Source organism: Tamandua tetradactyla, chromosome 15, assembly GCF_023851605.1.
Source record: "Tamandua tetradactyla isolate mTamTet1 chromosome 15, mTamTet1.pri, whole genome shotgun sequence".
In the NCBI taxonomy this organism is placed as follows: Eukaryota; Metazoa; Chordata; class Mammalia; order Pilosa; family Myrmecophagidae; genus Tamandua; species Tamandua tetradactyla.
The window spans coordinates 49,488,758-49,511,349 of NC_135341.1; the positions used below are offsets into that span (position 1 = coordinate 49,488,758).

General features: G+C 43.6%; 1 protein-coding gene across 2 annotated transcripts in view; it reads right to left on the reverse strand.

Moving 5' to 3' along the window:
• Positions 1-301: 301 nt before the first annotated feature.
• CTDSPL (CTD small phosphatase like) overlaps positions 302-22,592 on the reverse strand; it is a 115,577-nt gene continuing 93,286 nt past the window's right edge. The window contains exons 4-9 of one of the 2 annotated variants that reach the window (XM_077129815.1): positions 18,690-18,791; positions 15,546-15,602; positions 11,874-11,966; positions 7,569-7,754; positions 3,839-3,960; positions 302-2,909 (exon numbers count right to left, since the gene is read on the reverse strand). In XM_077129815.1, the coding sequence (XP_076985930.1) occupies positions 2,843-2,909; positions 3,839-3,960; positions 7,569-7,754; positions 11,874-11,966; positions 15,546-15,602; positions 18,690-18,791 (627 nt within the window). In that variant the 3' untranslated portion in view covers positions 302-2,842. Of the gene's footprint in view, positions 3,961-7,568; positions 7,755-11,873; positions 11,967-15,545; positions 15,603-18,689; positions 18,792-22,592 lie in introns of both variants that reach the window. The other variant, XM_077129814.1, reaches the window with a different exon arrangement.

Below are 22,592 nucleotides of genomic sequence, written 5' to 3' on the forward strand. Positions count from 1 at the left end.
GAGGATGGTCAAACTGGGTCCTTCAGTCTGGGGTGAGGAAGCCAGGAGGCCTGAGAATCCAGGGCCTTTAAGGTGACAGGCAGTTCGGGCAGGCTGGTTTTCTAGCTTCCCTGGGGTTAAGGATTATGGCTCTTGGGGCCTCATAGTCCTGCGTCCATCCAGCCCTGCTCTCCTGAAGCTGAGGCATCAGGAGACACAAGGTGCTGACATGAGGCTGTGATGTGTGTGTGTGTGTGATGGGTGGGAGGACAGTATGAGAGGGGTGCTGCCACTAGAGAAGCAGTCCACTCACAAGACAGTATAGTTTCACATGTTTATTTCTGGCAGGAAGGAAATCATTGCGAACATCTTGATTGGCAATACCCACCCCTGGAAATGTGCACATTACACATGTAGTATTTCCCAAGTAATGCTGGATTGTTGATCACATTCAAAGGTCCAACAGAAATCTATGCCCACCCAGACACCAGCATCTCCACTGCTTGGGGGGTGTCAGTCTGCAGAGAAGCTCCCGGGAGAACGGAACAGGAACAGACATGACTGAATTTACAGTAAAATAGGAACAGGGGCAGCCAGCTGATCTGCACAGGTAACTGCAAGCATGTCACGACACTCCCCTCCTCTCGAACCCTGGCATGTCAGTTGCCCATCACAGCACCTTTAAAAACAGAGGCACAAACGCCACGAGTGTTTGACCAGAGGGCTGTGTGGTTCTGGATTTAACTAGAAAACCATCTTTAATGTACAGGGTTGTAAAATGTTGCCAGGTTATAGACTTACAGACTTCTTTTTAGACACCAAATGTTCGACACTGCAAGCATGACAAGACAGTGGTATCTGGGTATCCTTATGTCCCCAGAATGACCTCATCAAAATTGCACCACGTTGAAGGAGCTTCCCCGCCAACCATGGCTGGGACAGGTGGTCTTCCTTCTCGTGTACAAATGTATTGTTTACAAACAGCTAACGGGTAAAACCACAGACCAACAAGTAGGATTCCAGAGCAATGGAAGACAGAGCAATAACAATCTCAGGAGTGCTTGGGCACCTCTGCTCGAGGCCCGGCCAGAGATGTCATATAACATCACAGTGGGCCAGAGCCCACGAATCCAAGGTACCCTGTCCCAGATCTTAAGGTAAAGATTAGTCGGTCAGGAGACTATATTTTAACCTGGTACAGAAAGGACCATGGAAACTCAGTAGGTCTGACTTTCTTTTTTGGCTAAAGAGTTAGGGATTGTTTTGGTAACATGGGAAATATATGGCACGGAGAAATAGCTAACAGGTTTCATTAGGTTTTAAAGCCCCCTGTCTAATAAAAGGTAATAATTAGAAACAATACCCGTATTTACCTTAAAAAAACATAAACCCCAAACATTTGTCTCATTTCTTGGCCTTACGTTAGAATTCTATTGCTTCATTTACATGTGGATGATTAAAAATATATATAGATATATAGATATAGATATTTTGAGTATGTACATAAAGCAGAATCAAGGCTTAAAATAAAAATAGCATTTTGGAGTGTGGTCAAATAAGGTGCACAGATTCCAGAAACCTCAGAGGGTTTGCCAGCCCTCCCAAGACATTCTGTGCTATGGCGGCAGGAACCAAGCTCCAACCCCAGTAGCCCCACCCTGGATTAGTGCAATGGTGCCCCTGGCTTCAGGAACTACTAGGCAAAGTATCTGGCTCAAGCCCATCAAGCGTCTTCACTCCATCTGTCAGAAGTGGAGTACTACCTGTAGGTTTGATTCCCCTGAAATAGACTACAATTTCAATCCTCTCTGTCCCCTATTCTAAATAAGACCCTTTGATGCCAACAAAGAAGAGGGCATGGGTGAGGGTCAAAGGTGCTCACCAGGGCCTATTTCTATGTGGACTGAACACATGACGGACATGTGACTGCAACATTCAAGACATTTAAGGCAGAGGGTTCACTTAATGATTGGTTTTCCAAGTAACGGTTTATGGCACATGCAGATTTGCTGTGTAACTGTCATTATCTGTGGTAATGCCTAGCAAGGGGCTGTTTCTATTCTAATTGGCATGTGGATTACTGGCTTGCGCAGGGCACTGGAAGACCTGGTTATCCCCTGACTTCTCTTCTGAATGCACGGTAGTCCACAGACCAAAGTGCTATCGCGAGGACATGATTGGCAGCTGGCTCCATTATTTCAGAAATGAGTGCAAAAAAGACATTTTACTTTGACCCTAAATTTCCAGTCTTGTTAGTGCCAGTTGCTCCAGCTACAGAGCTGGCTACAGCTCTGACTGAGGTCCAACCCACAGAGGGACTAAGGCAACGGTGCCAACACTAAAGGGTTCTTTTAAATTATTTTTAAAAGCAATACTTTGTAGACTGTCTTGTTGTCAAGCAAGGAACATGGCACTGCTAAAACACCTCACTGGGAAGGGCTGCAAAGGGAGCCCTGGCTTAGGGGAGGGAATCTCTTCTTCTCCCTGACTCGGGGCTATGAGTCCCACAGCTGGACAGGCTTCCCCAGCCCTTGGCTGCGAAAAGGCTGTGCTTCAAAGGAGAGGACCAAGTGATGGACTCAGGACCCATCAGCTTGGTGGCTGATTGAGGCCACAGGTTCTCTAGAGAGAACAGTCAATTGATCACAGGACCTAGTGTTGACTGCAGCTTAAAATTAATGCCACACTAGCCCCTTTGTCTTTGCACACTTTGAAATGTGCAATGGTCTGTGCCTGGAAGGGGCCCAGTTGGTGCAGTCTGTGATGGGTTGGGACATTTCTGACCCTGTCCAAGTCTGCAGCTTAGCAGTGAGCATATTCTGAGCATAGGCACAGTGGCAAAGAACAGTAGAACAGCCGCTGGTCAATTCCATTTGGTGGCAGCGCGGTAGCAGCAAAGAAAGTTCCCAAACAGCTCCATGTGTATCCAGCTTTTGGAAAGGATAGACTTAAAAATCAATAGCTTTTTTTCCCGAATGTCCAAGGATTTTAGGGTTTCTCGTCACTGTTCTACCAAAAACAATTACAACAAAAACAACAAAAAACACAGAGAAGTATGGCAGTGGTGTGAAAGCAGAAGTGATTCAATGTCACTTTCAAGGGCAAAAGGTGACCTCAAGACGAATTTGTAACCATCAGAAACAATAATAACAACATAAAAGAATCTATCTTGCCCTAAAGTGTTGAGCCACACAATTATGGATACATTCCAAACTGGGGCAGAGACAATGACAGCCACAAAAAACGGATCAGGAGCCTGGCCCTGCAGCATGCCACAGGTTGTCTGAGTAAAGCCACACCTGCTGGAAGACAGGCCCCTATGACTTCCCTCCCCTGCCACCCCCCAGTCATTATAGGATTCTAGAAAATTGTCATGTTTATCTTCTTAGAACATCTAAGACCGTAAAAGACTAAAAGATGTCTGGAAATATGTTGTGTAGAAAAATTAACTCTCAGCTTAAAATAACATTCAAAAAGGCACTTCATTCTGTAGGAAAGAGATTCTGAGTTAGGTCAGCTGCACTGAGCTGGGCTAGGAGGGGACAAGTTGTCTGCTTGGAGGGGAGGACGGTTGAAAGGAAGTCTGATAGCTATCAAGCTTTCTTTTTTTTTTTCCTTTTTGGTATGTTTTAAGAAAAGCAAATCCAGTAAAATGCATGTCCCTTTATGAAATTCATTAAAAGAGTTCTGTTTTAAAATAGTTGTTTCTGTTCTTAAAAAACAAACAGGTATGGCCACATTCACCCCATGGCCTGGAGCATGGAGTGTCTTTGCTTTCAGGTCCGGGGAACTGAGGCCAGGCAGGTCTGGAGGTTCCAGGGCGCACAGGTAAAAGGAGGTGGACGGAGGCTGGGGCTACCTATTGCAGAGTCTGTGCAGCATGCTGTACACGTCGTCCTCACGGCTGAGGCCCTCGAAGAAGGGAATGAGGTCCAGCAGCTCCGTGTCTGTCATGTCATCGAACCAGGACTGCACAGGCACCTGGAAGAGAGCGAGAGGGAGAGGCAGCAGAGCTGTATTCTGAGAGTTCTGGGGATGCTGAAGGAAGGGCTGGGCCTGGGGACTGCTCCTAGTCGGACAGGTCCTTGCATTTTTTATATTTTATTTGGTAAGGAGGGCTGGTATCCAGAAATCATTGTCATCAACACCACCATCATTTTGTTTGTTCCCCATCCCATCCAAGGTCAACCCGAAGCTACATGGTTCTAGAAATGGCTCAGGAAGGCAAAGTTAAATGTCCCCAGTGTGCCTGCATTTGCTTATTTTACTCCAGAAGATATGAGAACTAGTTGTGCTATTTCTCAGTTTCAAAAGGCTCTTTCCACTGCATCGCACCAGCACCTTGAACCTCAGAGCACTTGAAGCTAGAGGTTACACGGAACCACTGATGCCAGTAGCCCACGTCCAGGGCACAGGAGGACCCCTGCCTGGGGTTATCCTACCATGCTGCATGGCAAACAGAAGTGGAGAATTTTCTTATGTACCTAGCAATGATCGATCACAAGCAGAAGTAAAAGATGTTGGGCATTTGGAAGCCATGGACAAAGATGGGAATTTTCCTTGCTTTTAGGCAGAGGAGTAGGGAGGGATGGTAGTGGGTTGTAGCCAGGGGTGCAAGGAAGAGACTGAAAAAGAAATTTGGGGAAGCCCCCCCCAAATTAAAGTAACATTTTTGGTCCTTTAAAATAGAATCTAAACACAGTTTAGAAATATAAAAATTCATTATGTAATTGAAAAAAAAATTCAAGAATTATTAAGAAATGACTACTTCTAGGGGAAGAGGAGGGAATGGGAGAGAATGTGGAAATGGACAGGAGAATTTTCTGAATTATCTTTGTTGATAGTTTTGATGTTGGAAATGTATCGATGTGTTATATAATTAAAGTAAAGCAAACCATTTATTAAAAAAAAGCAATAAAAAATGAACCTACATGTATATAAGACTGGTGACATACCATACAGAAAGATTATTTCAAGTGATTTTAAAACAGTGTTCTGATTGTACATCTCGATCAAAAAAACAAAGCGCAAATAACCTTAAACTGCATTCTCTTGTCTTACCATTGGTAATAATATTAGCACTGCTATTTTGAAACTATCAAACATATACTATAGAATAAATCAAATATGTAATTATGCTACTATATTTAGGAACCACGAGTTTCATAAAAACCCGTTATTTTATTGTTGAACTGGAAAAACCAACATAAATTTATATGATTTCATTTTCTTAACAAAAATATGCATTTTTTTTTTTTAGCTCTGTCCAGTGAAAAGGCCACGTCCATAGCAATCAGGACCCCTAGCACCCAAGCTCTAAATTCCATTCCACTAATTAAGAATAGGGCTCCATAGAAAAATGACTGATCCCTGGGCTGAAGAAAGAAATGTACAAGATGAGCCTGGAACATCTTGTTAAATCAGAAACCAAGGATGTGAACAAAAACTACCATTTGAAGGGGTTCTACTGGCCAAAGATGGGAACACTTGAGTATCAAAAAAAAAAAAGCATTAGATTGGAATGAACACACAGAGATCCATGAGTTCTTACTGATACTTGAAAAATAAAAAAGAAATATCATTGGTTACTTCTGCTAGAGCACCAACTCATTGGTCTGAAATTGAAGAATTGAAAAAAAAAAAGAAGCAAGTCTTTACCTGCTTTCCCTGTTTAAATATTTAAACTGAACTTTAGGGCAATCAAGTACTTGACGAGGACAAGTTCTTTTTTTCAAATAGAAGACTCCCAGCCAATAAATGCAGAAAAAAAAAAAAAAGATAAAATTTGGAAATCAGCATTTTGAAATTCCTCATGAAATAGTGGATGAAGGCAATGATCATCAATTACGGCTAAAATGGAAGGTGAAAGAATGATGAGGAACTTTATAATGGCTGCTTATCAGTCTGAGAACACTTGACCCCAATGACCAATTTTACACCATTAAGAGTGAGACAACCTCGAATATGACTGCTGAATCATTACACTGCTATTCTTTTAGTTTCCAGTGTCCTGAAGCAGCTACAAGAAAAAACCTGAAACTGGAACTGTAACATATACCAAACTTTGAAATCTGTTCTATAACTACCTGCTAACAATGTACTTTATTTATTGCTTTTTTGTATATATCTTATATTTCACAATAAAACGCATTAAAAATTTTAATTAAAAAAAGAGACAACCTGACATTACATGCCTCCTGATATGATGCCACAGTCAGTACAAAATATCATGTAAGATGTGTTCTTGCAAATAACTATTGGATCTGAATCTAGTAAAGTAGTAGTGGTCTAACTACTTGTTTAAAGGAAATATGAGGGATAAAGGAACCTATTAAGTATCACCACAAGGCTGCAACCAGACAAATCCAGAACTTAGGAAATTTCTACAAGACAAATAATCAGGCTTCTTCAACAAATAAATGACATGGAAGAAAAAGGGGTGGGACGGGAGAAGTGTTAATATCACACAAGAATTAAGAGACCTATTAACCGAAGGAATACATGGGTCTTGCACAGATCCTGATTGAAACAATTCAAATGTAAGAAAACATTTTGAGATGACAGGGGATATATAGTCAGGATATTAGAAAATATTAAGTAATTGTTAGTTTTGTCAGGTGTGATAATGGAATTGTGGGAGTATTTTAAAAAGTAATGTTAGAGATTATACAATGCATTACGTTGACTCTGATTTACTCATAAAATTAACATATTTATATGTAATACATTTGCAATGTTTATTTAAATAATAATTGCATAGTAGCTAATTTAATCTACTTTGAAATATTTTCATTTTTTTGGTTATATGTGGAGCTATGGAATTCTGGACTCAAGGAATAGACTTTCTGTTGGCTTTTGTGGGGTCTGAGAAACCTGGCCTGGGGAGGAAGCATCCTCTCCAGGGAAACTTGCTGAGGGCCTAAGGAGGGGCTACTGCTGTGAGGTCAGCAGTCACCAGAGGGTCCCGTCAATTTCTTTTTGCCTTTCTCTTCCCCTAGAAACAGTGACTGGGAGGCAGGCAGGCATCTCCCTCTTGCTCTTGGAGTTGTATGTGAAAATCGTTAACCACCATATGCTTTTTAGAAGTCATTATGAGGAGATAAAGCTTGGTGGTCCTATTTGAAGACATTATAGAAGTAAGTGTTTTATTTATTCTTTTTAAAGAAAATCTTCAGTTGAAGAGGTCACTCAGGCTTTTTGAGTCTGTAGCAGCCAGCTCCATGGGGTTCATGACAGATGGAATCCTTCTCAGTAACAATGCTAATAACACACAGGCTTACGGAGCACTCATTCCTTAGTAGGCACTGTTGCAAGTACTTTTCATATACTGCCTCACTGAATTCCCCCAATACCCTATGAAACTGGCATTTCTATAATCCCCATTTGACAGATGAAGCAACGGAGGCTTAGTGAGGTTAAATAACAAATAACTTGGCCAGGGTCATGCAACTGTTAAGCGGCAGAGTTGGGATTTCACCAGGGAAAAGGCCAAGAGACCTTCATTTGTAGGTGCTACGAAAGTGGTGCTTGCTTGGCAGGACAGAGAGTTCAGATGGAGCCCTGCATTCTCTTTCTTTGGGGCTACTTACTGCATTCTCAGGATGGAAGATGTATGAGGCAGGAGAGTTGTCGACAATGATTACTTTGCTCAGCTCCCGTCCAAGGCGACTCAGGTCCTTTACGTAGTTCCCACGATGGAAAACACAGGATTCTCTGAAAAGCCGGGCCCGGAACACGCCCCAGCGGTCCAGCAGGTCAGCCACAGGGTCTGCATACTGGAAAGCAGGTGCTGCAATGAAGGCTGGGTGCCTGAAAGAGCCCAGAAGCCCTGACCTACTGCAGCAGGAACTATATTACTTTTTTTTTTTTTTTCCAAAAAAGGGACTTAGATAATTGGATATACTTGAGAATCCTGGTTATTTTTTCTCTTTTTATAGGTAAGACAGCACTGGATTCTTCCATTCCTCTCATTTCTCATATCCAATCCATCAGAAATCCTTGTCAGTTCCATCTCCAAAAATATCCTGAATCCACTTGAATCCTTCTATTTATACTGCCACTGCCCTACTCTATGCCTCTGTAATCTCTGGTCTGGGATGGCTGCCTGAGCCTCTGAAAGAGTCTCCCTCTTCCTGCTGTGCTTCTTTTCCAGCCCATTCACCTCTCAGCTCTCAGTGGCCACTGGAAAATATATGTTAGCTCATGTCACTATTCTGATTAAAATTCTACACTGTCTACCCCCCTGCACTTGGAACAAAACCCACATTCCTTCCTGTGGTATCCTGCAGATCTCAGCTGCACAATCTCTCCTACTTCTCAGCTCTGTCTCAGCCACTTGAGCCACATGGGCTTCAACATAGCCAGAACCTTTGCACCAGTGTTCCCCCTGCATGGAACATTCTCTCTTGGCTCTCTGCATGGCCATCCCCTATCTCTTCCTTGTTTTCCAGGTCTTGGCTCACCTTATCTGTCTAGAATCCACCTTCCTTTCTGGATACTCTTCATCACCTCATAGTAATTTCTTTCACAGAGCTCACGGCCATCTGGGATAATTTTATCTTCTTTGTCAGGGCCTAGGTCTTGCCTGCCATGTTTACCACTACATCCCCAGCACCTCACAGAGTGCCTAGTTCACAGCAGGGTTCAGTAAATACTAGTTTCACTGGTCAGTGAGTGAGAGCACTTTGAATCTCACTTGCATGGCGTGAGGCCATGCTGCCCCCTAGCGGTGTTCTGGGCAATCGGGTCAGACCAGCCCAGTCACCCACTCCCATTTACTTGGAGCCAGGAATTTTAGGGGAGGGAGCTTGAGCCCCTCTTATTCTGCTTGGCCCTCTCTTACGTAGGGATCTTCCCTACAGCAGAATCAACTTGATAAAGAAATTAAGAGGTCTCCAAGAGAAAGTCCCTATAAATGAAGATGTCCATAAGAATGGGCCACATTGAGTAGTTAATCCTGGAGGCAAAAAAAAAAAAAAAAATAGTTCCAAACCAGACCTCACCACCAAGACTGAACTGAGGGGGACAGCCAGGTATCATCAGGGGCCCAGAGACCCTGCCAGGCAGGGGGTGAGGACCTGAGGTTTGTGGAATTAGGAAGGCCAGCAGGGGATGTACAGCAGCTCCTGAGTACAGAGTGGGCACAGCTACAGGATGCACAGCTAGAAGGCTACAAGCATCAGCAGCAGCTCTAATTCCATTGCAAAGTCCTCCCTTCCCCATTGAGGGAGAAGGACATCCAGAGGGAGGTAGAGCCCAGGAAAAGTCTGTATTTTCTAGTGACCAAGTGCAGTGAGGGCTCCGGGTACTGTGGTTTTCAACCGGTGAGACCAGCAGTCAAGGGCTACATGGGTAGATTACATGGGGTTGACTATATATGGAAAGAGATGATTAACTTACTCATAATCACTAACAGTGATAGTTGTGCACATCTTTAAAGGAAGCATTTAAGTTTGGGGTTCCAGGCCTTAGAGATGGATGTGGAGAATGTAAGCTTCTTGAAGGCAGGCCTTTGTCTGCTTTGTTCTTTGCTCTATTCTAGTACCTAGTGCAGTGCCTGATACATAGTAGGGACTAAATAAATATTTGATGGATGAATGAATGGAGGAAGGAATGTAAGGCAAAGGAGCAGATATTGAAGGGCTCTCACAGTCAACTTGGGGCTCCTACAGGCCCCTGGGCAGAGGGTCTCACCAAGGCTACTGGCCTTGGAACTGAGCCCAGAGCCAAAAACTGGGGAGTGACCACCTGTCAGCAAAACAACTACATCAGGGAGGAAGGAGGGTGGAAGGCTATACTTGGGAGTTGATTTGGCTCAGCCAACCTGGAATAGCAGAGAGAGGAGTTAGAGAGACAGATGGAGGGACAGATGGAGGCAGTCCAGGAGGGGAGGCTGAACACTGATGTTTAAGCTAGTGTTGGGGATGATACAAGGGTATTTTCAATTTTACCCAAGAAAAAATTATTCTCAGACCATCAACACTGACATAATCTTCCTGCTTGTTATTTCTCTGGTTATTACTTCAGGCTCCTCAGCATCCCAGAGCCCTGTCAGAAGAGCCATTGATGCTACAGACACAATTAGTCTTGGTATCATTTATCTGCAAGATTACCTACTGGGGGAAAATAAATGCTTTCCCTGAGGCCACAAGCTCTTTTTACTATGCAAAAATAAGGCCCAGGTTTTGGATGCCCTCTTTCTGGCTCAAGCTTCATGGGCTGACCTGAGGCTGGGTGAGTGCAGTACAGGTGGGGGGCTCTCTCACCTGTGTCATCACAGAGGGATGGACCAAACCAGGACTTCCCAGGCTAGAAAAACAGAAGATCTGGAAACCCGGAGTCAATCTCTAACATGCAGAGGAGAAGAAGGGAGGCTGGATACGAGGGCACCTGAGGGAGCTATCCAGAGACTGGCAGATAGTTAACCTGGGCCCCCCAAAGCTCATCTTTGAAGCCATTCGGGGTACCCGAGGTGTCCATGGAGACACTGTTGGTTGCTACCAACAAATGGTTGCCATCAGAATCAGGATTTGAGAAATGATCAGGGCAAGGCTCTGTCACTGGTACACAGAACAGGAATCTTGCCCCACCCAAGAAACGGGGACTGGATCATATTGGGGATCCCATGAACCTACTTGTTTCTCTAAACAATGGGACACAGCGAAGAAACCATTCTATTTGGTCAAACAGAGCCAATGTAGATGGGTCAGAGATTCGTACCAAGCTATAGGACCAACATGCCTGAATTATTTGGCCACTGTTAAAAAATTATGATGATAAATAATGACAACAAGAAGAATTTACCAGGTGTAGTGGTTTGAAGCTGTACATATCCTAGAAAAGCATGTTCTTAAATCTAATCAATTCCTGTGGGTGTGGACCTATTTTAAGTAGGACCTTTTGAGGAGTATACTTCAGTTAACGTGTGGCCCACCCATTCAATTCAGGGTGGGTCTGAATTCTTTATAAACATAATGAATACAGAGAGAGAGAGAGAGCGTGCGCCAAAGAAGCAAGAAGCTGAAAGCAATGAAACCTGGAAGAGAAGGAAGAGACCAGCAGATGCTGCCATGTGCCTTGCCACGTGGAAGAGGAGTCAAGGATTGCTGGCAGTCCGTCTTTCAGAAGAAAGCATTACCACGATGATGCCCTGATTTGGGTATTTTTCTCAGCTTCAAAACTGTAAGCTTATAAATTCCCATTGTTAAAAGCCAACCCATTCTATAGGTATCTGAGTTTAGCAGCCTGGGAAACTGAAATACCATGTGACAGTGGCCAGCACACTATATGGAATATAGCTCAATGAATACTTGCTGAATGAGTCAGATATTGTGCTTAGCCCTTTACACGTGTTATTTCATCTGGTTTACTCTATGACGTAGATGAAATTATCCCCAATTTATAGAAGAAACTAAGTCTAGAGAGGTGAAATAACTGGTCTGAGATCATGCAGCTCATTAGGGCAGAACCAAAACTCTCATTTAGTCCATGCGTGTGGACACTTATCTCGCTCCCAAACCTGTGTAAGCTAACCCAAGGGTAGGGAGGCCTGGTCTCTAGCATTTGGCTGCCAACCAATGAATGAGAGGCACACCTATGTGTCTGCTGCATGTAGCTGTCTCTTCTCAGTTACACTGGACACGTCTGTGATTTCCTGGCCTGTGGACGACCCAGCTTCAGGTGGGTGCATGCAGCAACTTCATGGAGCATTTGTTCCAAGTGCTCCTGTCACCATGGTAACCTAGAAGCCTTTCAGGCTGGCACTGTGCACATGGCCTGCATCTATTCCATCTGGGGTGGGAACCTGTCACCATAGAAACAGCTTCCCCCACCTTAACAAAAAGCTGCTTGACAGATAGTGGGTGGGGATTGGAAGGGCTGGGAGCAGAACCCACCTTGGCCAAGCTGGCGGTGAAGAGCACACACTCAAAGAGCTGTCCCATCCGTTGGAGGAACTCGTCCACATGTGGCCGTTTTAGCACATACACCTGCAATGGCAGGAAACAGCAAGCTCATTGGTTATAGTGGCTGCTGGGGATGGCCAGGGCCCAAATGCCCACTGTTGGAAGACTTTCTAAAAGGGTTCCAGCCTCCCATCCCCAGGTCTGTAGGGAGCATATAGAGGCCCACAGCAGGTAAGGGGTTACAGTCAGATGTGAGACATCAGAACAGACTACTCCTCAGACTGGGCTCCTGGCCTGAGTTCAATGTAGATGCCCCTCTCAAGGGAAAGGGAAGCTGATGTGGTACCGAGGGTCTTGAGGATTTTCCAAACCAGTGGGAGGAAGGGCTGTGCCATGTTTGTGTGAAACAACTCATTCATTTCACATGTATTTCTTGGCACCTGCTCAGGGTCAGGCCTTGTGTGGACACAGGCCATTTCAGAGTTCTGGGCCTGGCCCATGGTCTAGCAGGCCTGGGGTAGGTCCTTCTGCCACCTTCAGCTCTGAGTAAGGAAGGCCTCCAGTTGAAGTGCATGTAGGCCTGGTAATGCTGCAAGAGGTGCCTGGTAATGCTGCAAGAGGTGCCTTCCTTGGTAGCTTGGGAAGCTGTCTACTTGACACCAAAAAAGGTGACTGAAACAGACATTTCTGGTGGTGTGACACCAGCCTAGGTGCCAAGAAACAGCCATCAAGAGGGGCCTCAGAGCAGAGTGAAGCACAGTAGTTCCTCCTAGCGTGATGGGGCTGTGGATCCCTTTTGGGCAGGCCAGGCCAGGGTATGGTCGTAAAGAACCCAGGTTTAAGCTGCACATGGGCTCCTGACTGTGGAGCCTGAATGAATCTGAGGAAACAAGTAAGAAGGTAGGAGAGAAGGCAAAGCTGGTGAGAGAAGACAGAGGAAGGGGGGAGACAGAAGAACTCATTCAAACTTGAGTAAATTCCACTTGAAACTAGCCACTTCACTAAAATAATTCAAACTTGCTAACATTAAATTTGATTTATATTTACTGAGCCCCAGCTCTGTGCTCAATCTGAAGCAATTTCAAAGATGAATGAAACATAGCCTTGACCTCAAAGAGCTTACAGTCTAGAAGAGACAAAGTAAAACATACGAAAGTAAACCCAGTACAGTAAAAGTCATAGTGGAGGGATATATTAAGGACAATTAGCCTCTCAAGGGAGGAGACAGCGAAGGTAACGTTGTGCCTGGATCTTGAGAGATGACTAGGAGTTCACAAGACCCATAAGGATGAGAAGAAGCAAGTCTTCAGGTAGGGGAAATAGTATGAGCGTGAGGCCTAGAGGCCTGAAGATACTTGGGGACTTAGAGAGTGGTCAGAACCCTGTGTGGCCAGCTCATGAGAGGTAGTTGAGAGAAGAGAGGAAGATGGGGGCTGGGAGAAGTGGTGGAAGATGAAGTGTGAGGAGTGGGTTGGGGTGAGCCCTGAATGGCGGATGGAGGGTGTTGGATACCGTCCTGCAGGAGAAGAGTATGGAGGGGAGGCAGGGGGCTTGGCACCACGTGGAAAACGTGCTGCCAGTAGAGGAATTCTACACAGAACCAAGTAATTTTCCATGCTGACCTGCCAGAAGTAGGCTCTTAGGAGAGCAAGGACTTTGCAGGAAACTCAAGGCAGCTGAAAAAGTGGGGCAAGCATGGGTCAGTGGTAGGAGTTAGGGGCCAGTGGATGGTGTGGGGTGGGTATCAACATGGCTCTGAGGGGCTGGGAGGCCAGGGTGGGGGCCAAGGGCAGGGACTGTGGCTGTCACAGCTACACGTTCCCCACATCTCAGTGTCAGCATCACTCAAGACACGACTGACAATTGGGAGGCAGAGCAAATATATATGGCCTGAGACCCTTAGTTTCTCTAGCAGTATTGCTTAGAAAGCAAGCTTTGCTACATGCAAAGGGCAGGGGACTGAGATGGGAACTGTGGTGCAGGTGCCTCTGGCAGAGATGAGGGTCCTGGGCCCAGATGCCAGCGTCCAGGCCCGCGTCCCCGTGCAAGTAACCAAGAATAGGCCCATTGGGTCCTGCACAGCCTATCCTGGATTACTTGAACGAGGCCACGGCCTTCGCCAGGGCCTTGATCCTCCTGCTCTTGGTGCCCATGGCTTCACTCCCTCCAGACAGAAATGTCTCTGACCCCCAGCCCTGGGGCCCTGGATCTCTATCACCAAGCACGGTCAGGAGGGAGGCTGGGAGAGCTGGGGTGGCTCCTGCAAGAATGGGCCAGCTGCAGCAGGCCAGGTCCCGGGGGGTCGTGCTCACAGTCACATGATGTTGAGGATTAATTTCTCTTCTAATTCTTGCCGTGCTATTGGGCAGCCTCTCCTTTGTCTCATTGAAAGCACTTTGTAACAGGAGCCAAGATAATAAATGCATAAATGCAGAAGCCTTAACTGCTTCTCAGATGCTGAGTTAATTCAGCTGATACTTTTGCAAATGTTAATGCCCAAGTGCCTGTTGTTTGGGCTCCCTGATGGCTTTTAAAAGCATGAAGTGTGCAGAAGCTAGGGACAAGGCTGCCTTTCCCAGTGACTGTTTCCTGGCTGGACTTTCTGGAGAACAAGTGAGAAAGCAAGAACAGGGAAGGGGAGAGACTCTGTATATCAGGAAAAGAGCCCTGGGCCAGGAGGCAGGAGTCTGGGATTCTCATTAATTCTTCCCCTGCCTGACCCTGACCCAACTTTTTCTGGCTGAGCCTCAGTTTCTCCATCTGGACAGTGAGGTGGCTGGATTAGCTGATCCACACGGCCTTGTCAGATCTGACATGCACATTCAAGAGCCAAAGAGAGACTACTGAGATCATTAAGGAAAGACATCTGGTTGTCACTCAAGTACCGAGAGAGATTTTCCTTGCTAGGATATAAACATGTTAGGCCAGATATTCTCTTTAAGACCTTGGGGCTGACAAGGAAGATGGTCATATCATTCCTGTGGAAAACGGGACAAAAGCTCTCTCCCACTCTTCAACCCCAAGGCTATTTTTCCTACAATGTTGCCAATATGTTCACAAATGAAGCTATTTCCAGAGGAGCTTCATGCTGATAAGGGGAAAAAACCAGAAAGAACTAAGAAGCATGCCAACTGACTATGACATCATTTTTCAGAGCAGCCTCACACCCCACATCCCCTTTTTTGGGGATAGTTTTTTGCAAGATTCACTGGAGAGAACCATGCAGGAATGACAAGATCAGTCTGGAACTGGTGGCATTTGAAATGAACACTTTTTTCCCAGGAATCCACCAGATGTGGGTGACGGGCGGCATTTTCCTGCTGCCTGCTAGAAGAGTAGCCAAAAGCAATGACATGAGGAAGTTAATTAGACCATCAGGCAAGGCCAATGGGGAATATAGAAATGTCTAAAAGTCAGCATCAAATCAAAGAACTATTTGAACTTGCAACCATATTTAATATTTACAAGCAGATTTTAGCTTTTCTTATAAACTTGGTATAAAATAAATCACCTGAGTGAAAATAAGCAGAAAGCCACTGTACTTACTATACAAAGTATAATACATTTATCTGGTAATAAAATTATTATTGAAATGGAAATTTTATAGAGAATGTAACTATTAAAAATGCTAATTGAAACTCAAATTTAACTTTGATTCTTTACCTGATGTATGGTTCCATCGATTTCAACCGGAACAATAAAATCAGCATTACTAATAGGCTAGAGCAAAAAGAAACCATAATTAATACGTCTGAAAGAACAAAATAAAATTGGAAATTTTAGCAAGAAAAAAGCTTGCCTGGACCAATGTTTTGATAATTGGAAAAAACAGTTCAGGAGAAGGATGTTGAAGCATGCCTTGGTTCCTTAAAATAAGCACAAGCAGAAAGCACATTATTTCCTGTTCTGCATATCATTACAATTTCAGCATCTTGGGTCCAACCTCTTCATCATCTGCCTTGCTTCTATAACAAAGGGTGGCCTGGCCATAGGATGGGGCTCCTGGGAGACTCCAGCTTTTACCCAGAGCCCTGCTAGGATGATATAGAACCACTACTGCCACTGGGAGAGGAGGTGAGTGCTCTATGGCCCCAGAGGACTGTGCTAATCCCGGGAAAACAGACCCATGAGTGCAGGCGGCCTTGTTTTCTTCAGAGGATGCTCAGCACATAGACCCAAAGCAGGGCCAAGGACACGAGGGGTGAAATTAGAGGCCACAGACACGAGCTTGGGCAGGTTCTTCCCATTTCCAGGCCTCAGTTTCCCCTCTCTTCCAAAGCTATAGCAATAGATTTGATGGGTGTCCATGGTTCCATCTAGTCCTGACAATCAGTGACTTAAGGTCTAGCCTGGTGGTTCCTTCTCCTGCCCTTTGGGGACAGCCCACTGCCTGCAAACCCACAAACTTCTGAATATTTAAAATACCTCTGACGAAATTAATGACATTTAAAATTCAAATATGATTCTTCAGCAGTCACTCAAGACTCCAACGGTGGATTTAAACACAATTCTAAATGGAATTCCACAAAATTAGGTGGGAAATGGCTCAAATGAATAGACCCAAAGGGTCTTCAGTCTGCCAACCCCAGGGACAAGAAAGAGAGAGACGGGGAAGGAGAATGTGTGTGCTGGCCACTAGGCGTGGTGGAGCTCAGTTACGGAGTCTCAGCGCAGACTCTGATTTGGGGTCTGCCTTTAAGCCCCACACTGTACACATAAGCGTTCTTCTTTGAAATGTAGACTGAAAAAAGTGAAAAAAGTTAGATCCCAGCCCCATTACTAAGTACTCAGTAGAGTACTTGAGACTCACCACCAGTTTATTTACTCACAGGGTTGCAAGGCTAAGGATAATTTCAACATTTTATACTTTCACAACTAAAATACAGAATCACGCCAAAAAAATAAAAGGAAAGACTGACCAAAGAAACTCTCACAAGGTTTTAGATTGTGAAATCATCTTTCATAGAGCATATTAAGAGAGAAGAGCCGCTCCCTAGCTTAGAGCAGGCACCAGGTCTTTCATCTTGTGCTGGTGTAAAAGAGGCTCTGCTAAAGCCAGGGAGCCTGATGTGAGGGCCTGTACACTGTACAACTGCACACTTCTAAGGGAAAAGGGTTCACAGCCTTCAGATTCCCAAAAGAATCTGAAATCCTCAGAGGGAATATTCTGTATATAAAAGTAGGCAGGCCAGAGCAGGGGAAAAATGAGGAAATGCTGTTCACATTGGCCTGTGGCATCAGTGCCCTCTGAGCTGGCCCTGGAGACACCAGGAGCTGCCAAGGCTCTGTCTTTGGAGCCAGGAAGTCTCAGTAATTTGGGTGGGCTGGCTGGCTTTGCCCATATTCCCAAAGCTGCTTGGGAGGATGTTCACTATGTTACAATGGCAACTGCCTCTTGTTCTGAAGGACTTTCCTCCTTAAGAAGTCCTGAGCAACTTGCCCCAGGGGAGAAGAGGCTCCCGATGCTGTCCAGAGCAGAGCTGGGACAGAAGGCCACTGTAGCCTCAGGACCAACCCTGGAAGGAACCTTGAGCTGCTAGGGAATGAGGGGGTACCTGCATGCCCCAAGTGGCCAGACAAGGCCATTTCTCCCAGCTAGAGGTAAGATTGGTTCCTTATCTACACTCCCAAAGAACTAAAACATAACTGCTTGACCTTGTCCTATCAGGAGGTCTTCGTTTAGTGAGGAGTAGCCACAAGGAAGCATGTTTCGGGTAGAAAGATACTGAGGCAAGCTTGATGGTTCTTCCATTTCTCATATAACCAGCAGGGAAGGACTATGGTTCATGAGAGACACATACCCTATCATGGGTGGTGTTTTTCATGTCTCCTGGAGAAGTAAGGGGAGTCCCTGGCTGGGGATAAAAAGAAGAATGTGATCTAACTAACAAAGCAACAGTAGGGTGGGTCCACTGCCAGAAATAACCCAAGCAAACAGGACTAGAACCCTAACCCTCTATTTTATGCTCCCCAACACACCAATCCCTTATTTTCAAACTTTTTCATCATCTGCCTCTTTCAAACAATTTATTTCATGTCAAGAAATGGAAAACGGTTAATTCATTTCTTACTAGGCCACACCTGTTCTTGCTTTAGTAATTTGCTAATTCATAATTTGCTTTGGTAATTTAAAATTCTACTATTATAATAGCAGATGCTGAGTGATGAATGTGACAGTAAGACAGATGGACAGATATTTATTTTGACTTCAGGGTAGCTCTGCACCCTTCGTGGGGGAAGTCATTTAGCTATAGGGCTTATAAAAAAAACCTAGCAACCTCTTTTCATGAAAATATGAATATTTTCATGAAAATAAAATGGCTGAATCCATTCAAATACTATAACTCTGGAAGCCTTCTTTAGAGTGGGACATCTTTTAAAATTTGTCTGGGAAAATTTCCAGAAGAGTAGTCATTTGACAGTTTCCAACGGTGGTTCCCCTGCCCCTCCCAATAAAACAGACAGCACTTGGGCTACCATGATGAGCATACCCAGTGCCCTGGGACAATGGTACATTGATTGCCTTGTGTCACCTGAAAAATATTTCTTCAGGGGTTAGAATGTTGGAAAACTAAATCTCATAAATAAGAATGAGGTCTCAGTGATACTGGCCACCCAGTGTTTTCTTTTCCAAACTATGTTAATATTCAACTGGTTTAGTTAATGTTCACCTGCATTAATAAGCAATGTTACTGGGATTTCTTTATGAGCAGCGAAGTCATATACTAACATTCACAAGCTTTCATCCTTTTAATTTTGACTTGTTCAACTCACAAAGATCACTGATTGTTTTTTATGCTGAATTACCTTAAATGAACTGTGCACCAATGTTTCATCTAAATCAATGACCACACATTTCTTTCCATAGTCAAGCACCGTCACCTCTGGAAGGAGGTATCTAGCTGGTGGCTAAAGGGAAAAAAAAAGCCAGTATTATTAATTTTATGTACAAGACAAACTAATTCCCTTATATTGTATTATACTATGTTAATAAGGTCATAAATAAGAACCATACATGTAAATGCCTGGTCAATTATATTGTGGAATTCCTATTGGAATAGGAATACATGGTTTGAAATTAAAGTTTTACCAAACAAATACTGTACTATTATCAGAATGATTACTATGAGGTCTTAGGCTTAGGGACCAGACAAACCTGAGTGTGTCCTATACAACACGATATTCTTGGCTGTAAGTTGGGATAGTAACACCTACCATTAAAGGCTGTTACTATCAGTTATAATGGAAGTAAAGTGTTGTGGGTTCTATTTGGCACATACATGGTAGTATCATTATTATTAAAATGGTCTACACAAGAATGAATGATTAATTATAATACCAATTAGTACAGACCAATTTCCTGGGGTCATTATTTTGTCTGAAATTCATTGTTGTATATAAGTGCATTTTAGAGCTATATTGGAACCATTGTGTGTGTGTGTGTGTGTGTGTGTGTGAGACGAATATTTTCAAAATTCTAAAGCAGGAACTACAGACCCACCAGTAAAATACAATCCAAAGTGACCCAAATAATAGGAAACAAATCAAACTGGTCCTGGAACAGTGCCCTGCAATGTGCGTCACCGTGGTATAATATGGAGTGAAGGTGGCATTTTTACTTCTTGGATCCGTGTCTCTGGAAGCTCTTTCATCCACATGCTGCGTGTTACCCAGAAAACCTATTTATATGTCTTTTGTAGTAGCTGTCTCTAATCCCGTGATAAAGAGGTCACAAAGAGTTAATAAAATGCTAGATATCTTCAGCTAACCTCACTCTTGACTCAAAGTATTTATTTCTTTTGGTCTTGCTTCATTCCAGAAATGACTTGAAGTATTTTGGTTTACTCTGTGGCATATGCAGAGTCCAATGTTAACTAGCTAATTTTCTGCCCTGCAAAAAGTTCAAGCTCTGTTCAGTATTTGATGCAAAACAAAACACAAGAAAATATCTCTCACTAGCCACCAAAGAATGGCCAATTTAGTTTATCAAAACAAAAATCAATTGAAATCAAGAGTTAATCCCATTTAATAAATATTTCCCATTTTCTTTCTTTCCTTCCTTCTCTCTCTCTCTTTTTTTTTTTTTTTGTTTAAACCAAATGTTAGTCAATGCCCTAAAATTAATTTTGGACCTTAGCTGGTTCAATAGTGGATGAAATACACACAAAATAGGTTAAAGTATGGCAATCACCTTGGCAGGGAGGGACAGTGGAGGGCTGACCAGGAAGAAGCTACATGTAAGGACACAAGCATTTCTAACTCGGCAGGGACTCTGTCTAGCAAAGTAAGCATGGCTGTTTCACCCTTTCCAGCATAATCCAGAAGGAAGAGCCTCTAAAGCCTCCAGACTCCCTTAGATCTAATTAAGGCTCACAAAGCAGCCTTCCCTCACCCTTTGGCATGCAGAAGGGATGTGCCTATAGGGAGCATGAAATTCGGGTCCTAGAAAGGATTCTGTTCTTCATTATAAATCAGTGAGTTAGCAGGTTATTAAAAAAACATTAAAATAAACTCACAAGAAGTTTTGTTAAAAGCAGGGTGTGATGAGTTCTCCAAGTGAACACAGAGAGAGGATTTGCGTTATTTTTGTTGTTTGGACCACAGAGGAAAGCATGTTTGTAAACAGAATAAAATTTGTCTTAATTTAATTTTATTATGCAATTACATAATAACGCATTCTCACTGTAAAGAATATAGAAATCTGAGTAAGTCACAACTATTCCCTTTTCCATGTCCTCCTTTCCTTTTCCCAGATGTCCCCCTATTTTAGTTTAATGTGTATTTTGCCCTGTTCTGTCCCTATGCATTTATATGCTACTAAAACAATATTTTAACGTTATGTAATTTCTAGCCTGGAAAATAAGGATCTAGAAATTCTATCCCTAGCAAATCTGAAAACATCAGGGATCTGCCAAATGTGGCTCCGTTATTTTCCAAACCCAAGGAATAAAAATTGCTTTCTTAGCATATTTAACTTTAGAAGTGTTCTCTGAATTAACAGTAAGTAAAAAAGCCTTACTAGTATTCTCAGACAGAAAAGAGGGAAAATGGTGAGACTCCTATTAAGCCTTAATAGACTCCTATTATGATGGTTTTGCATCTGTGCTGTAGAGAACAAGGCCAGGATGTGAGCTGGGTCAATTCCATTAATCTTCAGCCTGTTTCCTAAATGCATGCAGCTTCTCTGTGAGCTTGGCTTCAGATTAATACAAATTCTTTAGCCCATTCCTAAGAATTCTTCTGAACAGCTGTGTCCTTGGAACATGCAAGAACACTGTACATAATTGCAATGGTGCTTTATGACTTCGGTTGATTTATTCAGGTGATACTAGAATCATTAACTAAAAATGTCCTGAAGCAAATTTCTCTCAAGACATCATAAAGCTGGAGAACAAGAAAGGCCTTTCCTATACAACATAGCTTTCTCAAAAAGCACACAGAGGGTTCTGTGGGACAAGGGACTGGGTGGGAGTCATGAGGCGGGGTTGGGGGTGCAGTGTATGGGGAGGGACCATGGCTCGCCATCCCAATCTGAAATTTCCTGTCCCTGGCAGTGAACTGGCAACCATGTGGAGTAAACAGTAAGGCTATTTCCTTTGGAGCACCCATCCCACACACCCTCACGAATATTATAGATTTAGTATCTCTTCTCGGGACATGAAATTTTTTTTTTAAACTTAAGATTTCTCAGGCTCAGCATCTGTACACTGAACCCTCTAAGCCTCAGAATTTAGGACAGAGATCTCAGGGCCCACTGCAAGAAAGGAGCAAGAGAAACTCCAGACCGACTTTAACTAGAGCAGTTGTTCTGCTTATATGTTCTTTGTAAAGTTTTGGTGGAAAAAAGTGTACTGCTGCTTATTAAAAGCCTTAGGCAAGGGCAGGCCATAGTAGCTCAGTGGCAGAGTTCTTGCCTGCTATGCCAGAGACCTGCATACAGTTCCCGGTGCCTGGCCCCCCTGCCCACCCCCCAAAAAAGCTTTAGGCAAGCAGCATAGAAACATAGCTGTTAGAGAACAAATTTCTTCTCTCCACTTTCAGCATTTCAAAAACTCAGCTACACTACCGTGTGTCTGTGAGCATGTGTGTGTGTGTGTGACAAGGCAAGAGTGTAGAGTGATGGCACTTAGGTCACAGCCCCAGAAGCCTTCCTTACTGGGCCCAAAGATTTTGAGGGTTCATCTCAAGCCATGATCACCCAAACTTCTGTCCTTTCTAAACCTTTTGTCCCTCTGCATCTTTTCTCTACCCTTCAAAACCTGACTTTTGTCAAAAAGCCCATGAGGCTTCCGAATATGTGTGGTGGACTCCAAATCCCCAGCCCATAATTGGGAAACAGATATCACTAACTGGAATTCTTAACATGAGGTCTAGATAAAGACATATATTTCCAATGGGTGTGCAAAAGATGAATTAACAAATGGTGCTGTGACAACTGACTTGCCCATTGTAAAAAGAAATAAAGCTGGATTGCTACTTCATGTCTTACACCAAAATAAATTTCAGATTTGGATCAAGGATTTAAATGTAATAACGAAACCACTACAATACTAGAAGGAAAATGGATCATAGTCATAGAGTGAGGAGATATTCCTAAGCAGGACATAAAATGCAGGAGTCATAAAGGAGATGCATATATTTTTCTATACAAAATTAAAACTCTTCTTGGCCAAAATGACTATAAGCAAGGTCAAAAGACATAAATAATAG